The sequence below is a fragment of the Pavona decussata genome, unplaced genomic scaffold, assembly GCF_977016875.1.
Source record: "Pavona decussata unplaced genomic scaffold, jaPavDecu1.1 SCAFFOLD_202, whole genome shotgun sequence".
Classification (NCBI taxonomy): Eukaryota; Metazoa; Cnidaria; class Anthozoa; order Scleractinia; family Agariciidae; genus Pavona; species Pavona decussata.
Window position 1 is genome coordinate 425,978 of NW_028145610.1, and position 9,023 is coordinate 435,000.

The window sequence follows — 9,023 nt, forward strand, 5'->3', positions numbered from 1 at the left end:
TCATGCGAACAATTTCTTCAGTGTAATATGTTAATTACTAAAGTTTTTGCGCATCGATCCCTCGTTTTGGTTAAATTAGTTGTGTTTAATTTATCCTACGTGTTTAAAGTAATTCCAATATAATCAAGTATAGTTATGGTAATGTGCTGCTTTTTGAACTCGTGCATGCGCGCAAACGCAATGAACGACTTATAGCGACGGTGGGGTTTTCACTTGGTTGGTTGGTTCGGTTGTTAACTTTCAGGCATGCGCAGTGAATGAGTCATAGTAATGTAGCGGAATTTCACTCTGGCGCTTGTCGAAATTAGCAAATTTGCGTTCTCTAAAGGGAAACACACCTCTTGGAAACGGTGAATCGAAAGAGGAACTTTTAAGGGATGCTCGATAGTTTGAACAGCAGAAATCAAGCATTAACTGCAAAGAAATTTTTGTTCGATTTTTGGTTTTAGTTTTTGAAAGAACTGCAGTGTTTTAAATTCAATTAATGGAAAAAACACGAGAATTTTTTTCACGGCGCATCAGAATAATCTTACTGAATCTGTAGAGAATAATTTCATGATCATTTAGTGCAAGAATGGAGATTTTTAGTTAAATCTAAGCAAAGTTATAAGATTTTTTCAGTTTTTCAGAAAGTCCGGGGTCGTAAATTCAATTAGTGAAAAAAAAAAAAAAACACGAGAAAATTTTTTCTATACGCATCAGAATAATCTCATTCAGTCTGTAGAGCATAATTTGAAATCATTTTAGTGCGAGAATGGAGATTTTTCGTTAATTCTGAGGCAATTTTCAAACTTATTTTCAATTTTAACCCTTCGTAAGAGCGACATTTGTTGTTGAGAATTTGCGCTACTTATTGATATTGAAAGGTGACATTCGATGGTATAATAAAATTTTTTACGCGTTCTCTGGTTATGCGAAACAATTACCCAGACAATACTGTATTTAATTATGAACTTGAGTTTAGAATTTATTCCTACTAAGAATTTTTATTCTTTTTCACACTTTTTGCTGTGTACATATCTCATGTTCGCTGTTTTTATCCATCACTTGTCAAAGATTGCAGACTAGCAATCGAAAGCTCGTTAAATCGTTTTAAACTTTTAACCAGAGAACGCTTAAAAATTGTCTTACCCCGGTTACTCGTCCATTTTTAAACGTATTCGATGGTATGTTATGTATGATACATCTTTCATATTTAAAGTTTCGATACCTTATAACTTGATAACGTTTGAAATATTTCGATTTATGCAAATTATGAGCTTTTCGACTTATTTTTTATTTTAGCCGTTTTAAAACACAAAGACCTTAAAATTGCAGCCACCAAGAAAGCTCGAGATACTTGAAGAATGTCTTGCTATGATAAATGACCTTGGACAAAAATGAGAAAGTGATAAGTTTTATTGATTTATTAATTTTTTGGGGGGAATTTAACAAAAACGGGCAATGACTAAAATCATCACGTAAATATGATTTTTTATTTACTGATAACGCTCTTACAGATTCTTTTTTCTAATGTCGTCCACAAGTTGTCTAGGTTGAGTAGTTTAAATCCCGAACGTTTCATTGTAAAATGCCTGACTAGATTTGGAGATAATCGACCTTATTTAAAAGAGAGTGTTTTCCATCACCGTTGCTATGGTAGCAGCGGTTTCTTGGAAACCAAAAACCATACCATTTAATCATAGCTTAAAAAGGTGTTGTAGTTTGAGGGAAATAAAAGAAGGTCTTCTGTACGAAATATTAATTTCAAGAGATCCACTTCAAGACCAGAAAGTTATGAGCCTCGTTAAGGACGAAATGATGCTGTTCGTTTTGTAACTTTTTCAGTTGTCCTAGATACACTTTATAAAGACGTGCTCATGTCTATTTTTATTATTTAAATAAAATATGAAAAAGGAAACGACGAAAGATTGCAAGTACCTTTGCAGTAGGAATGTAATCAGATTCGTTTGAGAAAACGGCGTCCGCGGGCCAGTAATTAAAGACACTTTTCCCTATCCTATCAAATAAAAAGCTCACTCGAATGTTGGATGGGATAATGGACATGAATATTACGAGTATTATATTCATTTGCTTCTTGAGAGGCTCTCAACAAAGGACGAAGACAAACCCATTAGATCGAATTTAGGTTTTCTTCCCGAGAATCGAGTGGTAGCCTCATTAAATTCTTTCTAGGGAACATAGCACTCTTCGCCTGGTCAGGTTTTCTTTCTAAACCAGCAGATTCGCTCTTTCAGGATGAGCATTTGTTCCCACGTATAGCTTGCAATAAGCACTACGGAGTATAAACAAGACATCTCGCCGTTCTCGCGATAAACGTTTTATGTTCGTCCGCTCTTTTCAATGCTTGCACAACTTCAACCGCCTCCGTACAAATTTCGCAACAGGTACAATTTAAAATTTTACGCTATTGTTTTCAGGCAAACTCTTATTTTACAAATAACCGGATTTTATAACGGCGTCTTTTTTTCTCATGGTCGCGCTGATCTGTCACGTGGTCTCGTTTAAACCAATCAGACATTTTCTCCAGTGAAGCTCACAACGGTCGTGACTCAAGGGCGCATAACATGTGGCACAAAGCTGCTGGCCGCGGACCGAAGACTCCGGGGAAACCCGTGGATTCCTGAGTGGCTCACTGATTATAAACGCCGCTCAGTTCTCTTTATTCTCATAAAAGCAAGTTGTTTAAGATGTGAAACTATTCTGAAATCTAAAATATCCAACAGTAGGACTGAGTCCACCACTGGAAGATGTAGCGATAGAAAATGATTCGCTATACGCTGAAACACTTGCATAATTTACAGCTGATAGTTAACTAATTCGCAAATGCATTAGCATTCAATTCTATCCGTGCTCATCGACGTCAGTAAAAACGTTCTGACTTTCTAGAATTTTACAGTTGGGATTTAATGACGGATTAAAGTCAAGATAGAACGCACGGTGAACTCAAAGCTAGAAGAAAGGCTTTAGTGCGCGATAACTTCGATTCCACTATTTTTCCGAGGGCAAGAAACCTCGCCACAGGTCTCGAGTGTCCTTCCCTAAGCTGATTAGGAATTTTTACATTGAATTTGGTTGAACGAGGTGGATAAACGCGAATGCGGCTCGACAATAAGACTGAACGCTCCTCCTTTACTGATTAGTTTTGCACAGAACATTAGTAGTCTCCCCTTTTCGATTTACATGATATTGACACGATCAGGGTTCAGTCTCCTTTTCCAATTCAATGGAATCTGTACAGTCTCCCTTTTTCAAAATCCAAGATATAAACAGCAGCTGCGCAGTCTTTCTTTTTTTTACAGGATCTAGGCAGTCTCTTTTTTTAATTTACAACATATTTACAGGTTCTAAGCTAGCCTCTCGTTTTGAGTTACGAGATATTTACAGCATCTGAGCAGGTCTCCCTTTACGATATTTACAAGAAACAGTCGAACCTGTACAACGCTGTCACGCTTAGGGAATGGCTAAGTGAGCCCAGGTCACTTGATAACTTAATGTACAGTTAATGCGTGATTCAATTCTACCTGTTACCACCGACCCCCCCCCCCCCCCCCTTACCCCCGGGAAGGCCCGGCCCGTCTGGTCCGGGGGTCGGAAATTTCCTGAAGCAGTCTTGCCCGGGGGTAGGGGGGCGGGGCAAATCGAAATAACTACTCGCGCAAGGACTTATGGGGTGACACAATGGCGGCTAACCACGCGGTAAAGGCCACGTTTCTTGCTGGCAAGTCCATTGAGTCATTAGCGAATGGCTGGACCAGAATAATCTGTCGAAGCTGGAAGTAATTAAGTAATTAAGTTCAAAACCTAAAAGAGGAAAGGATTTCCTCCAGAAGAAAAATTAATAATGGTTTTGTTTTAATGGAATTCACTCGTCTCAGCTTGTTTCAGGTGCAGTTTTAATGTTGTAAATATACTGAGTTAAACATTTTTACTATTTGGTGACGCAATTTTTGTAGTATTTCCATGGTCCATTGATAATCTTTACAAGTTATTTACACTTGTGGATATTGTTAGTAAATGTCGCTGCAATAGTTTACACGTTTAAATTATAAAATGCCATCGTTGAAAGTTACTCTGTAAATTACTGTTTACGGGAGATTTACATGGCCCTACTAAACGGCAAAATTCATGTAAATTTTGTTTTACAAGCCCACAAGAAGTAAATTGTAGTTTACAAAACATCCAAATTGATTTACATTTTTTTTTTAAACTTTTTCCAGTGAGTTTTCTTCTGTTTAGTTTTGATGGGTTGGAACTTATTTTCTGAACACATGTAGTTTTGGGAAAACCTCCTTTTTTCTGGAATACCCCACGCCAAGTTAAAACAGTGTCAAAAGTGTTTGTAGTCGGCCTTAGTACTTTTTTGTCAATAAGCGCCTTTTTTGTCAATAAAATTTAGCGGTCTTAGAAAATTAGTCACATAGGGTTTTTTGTCATTTTTATTAAAAGAATGAACACTAGAGCGGCCTGAACACGAAACGGTCCGATGTAATCTCGTACCCAGACCTCAGTCGGTTCGGGAATGTTCTGACCGTGGGAGATCTGGGTACGAGATTAGGTCCGATGTGGTGGCTAGAACTCTACGAGATTTTATCTAAATGTTTATCTCTTGGTGAAAGGGTTAACATGAAACATTCTGTGTGGTAATTAACTGAAAGGCGCTTATTGACAAAAAAAACAAAGTTCAAAAGGCCGACTAATGACACTTTACAAGTTTGAGAATTCCTTGTTTCACTTTTTCATTTCCCCGATAATATAATATTGGGTTAATACCAGAACCCAGGGTGACCAAAGGAAATACAACGGGATCCATAAGGTGAGTAAGAGGCTTATTTGTAATAATAGAAGCTTTTAAGGCAGCAGCAGTAGGGATGAAAATCAAGATTAGCAGACCCACCACGTGTGTTAATGTTTCGGTTAATCGACGCTCATTGGCGACATTGGCACTGGGGACAGGGTTGCCTTGGCCTTGTTCCACCATAATCTCGGCAACATTGTTGTTATGGCGACGAAGTTCACGAATGGTTAAAATCTGGACAGTGGCAATCAAAGGTACCGAAACTGCGAGGATGACTGAACCAGACCAGCAAACCAGTGGTTTTAGTGGAACTGGGAGCTGAAGGTACAGAAGGTCGACTTGTGCTAGAATGCCAATTGTGATGGATATCACCCAGACAACACAACAAGCGGCAATGGCGCGGCAGCGGGTCACCAGGAACTTGTATTGGACAAAGCGTTTGACAGCAAGGTAGCGGTCGATGCTGATTACGGCAAGGTTGAGGATTAAGCCAAGATTAGTTATCACAATGAATAGTAGCATAGGCCGTTCCGTCGTTCTCGTGTCAATTCCACAAGAAGGTCTCTGCTTTTCAATAGAATTTGTGATTCTAAACCAAGAATCGATTGGTGCAACAGTCGCACCCCAAAAAAGGTCAGTCAAGGTCAAGCTGCATAAAAGCAACAACCCAGGACGAAGGTTCTTGATTAACCCTATGATGACAGCTGCATTGGCCACAAAGCACCAAATGCTCAACAGCATCGTCACTGGACAAAGATAGTTGGTGTAGTAAAAGTAACTCTTTTGGAAGGACACTGATATTCCTGGAACAAAACAAGCTACATCCCCTTTGTCTTCCATCGCGTGCTCAGCAGAAACTAAGAACCTGTGATTTTGTAATATCGCCTGGAAGAAATGAAGATAGTCGTGTTTTGTTCTTTTCCCGCAATTTGTTTGTTTTTACTCTGTCTTTATTTACTTATTTATCCATTTTCCTTAAACCCTATTATGCCTGACCTCTTTTGGAGTTCCTTTGGCCTACCTTCATAATCGAAGATCGGGATAAGACTATAAGAATGAAACCTGATTGATAAAAAGTACATCCAAAACTGTTCCCCAGGATGAGAACGTCATATGACATGGAAATTACGTCCATGACTTCTTAAAACCGAATGTGTATCCACCATCATGATTTGATTTCTCCAAAACTCATAAAACTGTTTACAGTGAACCAAAAAAAACCAACCCAACGAGGGACTAGCTAGTTAAAGCTAAAATGGTGTGAAAAAGACAAGTTGAACAGATTGGTAATATATGCATTTTTTTATGAAAACGACGTAAATTATAGAGAATTTACTTTCAACAGGACATATTTTTCTTAAACAGTTACCAGCTCGCTACATCATTAACGGATTTGACACAAAAATACAAAAAAGTGTAAAACACACATTAACTGTCTTGGAAAGAATGAATAGGCTAATTCATCGTTCACGTTCCAGGCATAACATAACAACAATTTACAAAATTTACAACCTTACATACAACTGAGCTAAATGTTCATAAAACCACGAGGAAGAAGTTTCTCTTCTTGCAATTGAGTGCACGTCACTGCTGTTTACATTTTAATTCCCATTTTATCGTTCGCAATAAAGGGGAATTTTTGATAATGAATGCTGATTTTTTTATTTACAGAATCATCAAATTTTCCGTACTTGTTGCTTTAGCACTGAATTCTAGATATGTGTTGGTCAAAATATTTAATTCCTTCATTTCTTGCTAAATTGGATCGTGACGTTGTCGGCAATGAGTAATATCAGGCTGTAAGTGTCAATCGAGGACATTTGCAGGTACTTTATCCAAATTGGGAGTCTACCACTGAATATTCATTGTTTAAACGTGTTAAATTTAACCTAAGTGTTTAAAGAAATTGTAATACAGTAATCTTTTCTTCGTAAAACATGCAGTTAGCCCCGGAGTAAAAACACTCACCCGTAAGCAAAACAAACAATTTACTTGTTCGTTACCGTACAAAACATGCGGACAAAACGAGAAAAGTCGATTGTCATATACATGTAATTAAGAAAAATTCAAGTTTAATACATGAGCAAACTAACAACGGATAAACCAGATGTTAGGCATCAATTCATTGATTCACTCACCCTGTGAAGCTTTGTAAATCACACTAACACAGATCGATAAAAACAGCAAACGGTCCGCCCAAAGAAGGAACTTGAAGAGTAATTTCTTCCACTGACTTTGACCTTGCTTCTTCCTTCCACTTAAAGGGCTCTGTTATGTTTGGCTGTCGTTCTTTGGAAGAAGCCGTATCGAGGCGAAAGCACTTATTCGCCATGAATGATTTCAGTTTTCTAACCAAACACTGAATCCGATATAAGTTTTGTCATTTGACACAAATAATCTTTTGCTGTTTCTCGTAAGATGCGAAATTCAAGTTCAAGAATTTCATTTATAGCTGTAGCACTTGATTTCTATGTATATTTGGCACAAACAACACGGCTTAAAAAGTCAAACTCCAAATAACCTGAAAGAACTCTTTGTTGTTTTGCACAAAAAAGAGGGAAAAAAGCTACTAAAATGTCCAAATGGCCAGCTCAACCAATCAGGAGTGAGTATTTTCGCCGCTCGACCAATCAGGAGTGAGTAATTCTACCTTTGCTGAAAGGAAAATGTCTCGACCATTCAACATTCAGAAATTTTGCCCTCTATGTTATAAGTCATTTATTACTTTTCGCAATCGATTATTAATTTGATCACAAATTTTAGATTATAAAACAATAACAAAGGCGTTTTTTTTTATTCCGTAGGTTTTTGGGAATACTTTAGATCTGCAAAATCTGTATTCCAAAGCTATTTACTCCGCAAATACAATTTTCATTTTTTAAGCACTTTAGCAGTTATTAATGTCGATGTTGACTGTACGAAAAAATGGCTTTGCTCGTCTTTACAGTGCTTATAACTCTTAGCTCTACAAATGCCCCCAAAGTTCATCCCAGGTACGTTGTATGGCTTTCCTGGAATCTCAGGAAATACAGCTACTAGCAAATTAAAAAGTTATGCAAATTAAACAATAACTATCAGATATTGCCTCCCTCAAGCAAACATCTGGTATCACTGTCCTGGTTACACGAAATGTTTAGATTTTCTTTATTGCTATATATTTCCCAGTCTACAAGAAGAGAATTGAAAATTTTACTGGCTTATTTGGGCTTTAGTTTAATCGCGATTTGGGGGACTTTTGATATTTTAAAACTGACCAGCCTGGTCAGTAAGTTTTAGTGAATTTTTAGGTTGGAAATAAGTGTTTTTGACTTACGTTCTCGTTGACAGTATTCACTGGGAAAGTACAGTGTCTTCCTTCCAGCGCGCTTCACCGGATGATACTGAGATAACGGCGAAGTGATAAGCACTGTTAAAAGTTAACTAATTGATTAGGTACGAGAGGACAAAGCTGCCGACTAATTTCCAACAATTATAAGCATTAGGCTTTGCAGTCCAAATTTACATCCGCTTTAAAAAAAAACTGAAAGTTTACTGACAAATGTTAGCACTTCACTAAGCATGAGGAACCAAATGAAAACAATAAATTTCGTAAGAAGGATTATCATGTTATGTGTACAATGTTCTCAAAATGAATTTAATTTATATTGATATTTAAAGCTTACTTAGCTAATGGAACACATTTGACATGTTTCCATTGGAAATTAACACTCATTTTCAAAACAATGCCTATCAGTAAAGAACAGTCTGGATTAATTACATGTTTAATTAACTGCAACTGTCCTTCAATGATGCCAATAACCGAATATCGGACAGTGATTTATTTGGTTGGTTCAAAAAGCTTTGCACGAGTTATTCCAAATCACTCTCTTTTTTGAAGGGAAATGTTACCTTGCTTCAGGGCAAGACCATGAACGCAGTAAACGTAGCTAAAGGTTCCGTGTGATTTACGCTTTCTTTGTGGCAGTTGATCGCTAAAGACACAGCTGCAGGCAAGAAAAATTTTCTCTTGAAGAAAAAACTGTCAACGCCTGGTTAACAAAACTGAATTTCCATGAATACCAAATGAAATCGCGTAAAAATTCTTCGTTTAACTTGACTTTAATAATTTGTTTAGAATGAAGCTGGCAGCAAGGCGAAACAAGCTCGATAATAATTTTGATTCATGCGAACAATTTCTTCAGTATATGTTGATTAGTAAAGTCTTTGCGCATCGATCCCTCGTTTT

General features: G+C 37.3%; 1 protein-coding gene and 1 pseudogene across 1 annotated transcript; both read right to left on the minus strand.

The window, feature by feature from the left end:
* Positions 1-4,696: 4,696 nt before the first annotated feature.
* LOC146460985 (alpha-1B adrenergic receptor-like) lies at positions 4,697-5,638 on the minus strand. Its single transcript, XM_085087276.1, has one exon. The coding sequence runs from the start codon at positions 5,636-5,638 to the stop codon at positions 4,697-4,699; it is 942 nt and encodes a 313-aa protein (XP_084943402.1).
* Positions 5,639-7,872: 2,234 nt separating this feature from the next.
* LOC146460986 (uncharacterized) overlaps positions 7,873-9,023 on the minus strand; it is a 2,955-nt pseudogene continuing 1,804 nt past the window's right edge.

Coding starts and splice junctions, on each gene's coding strand:
- LOC146460985 (XM_085087276.1), bottom strand. CDS start 5,638: ATGGAAGACAAAGGGGATGTAGCTTGTTTTGTTCCAGGAATATCAGTG.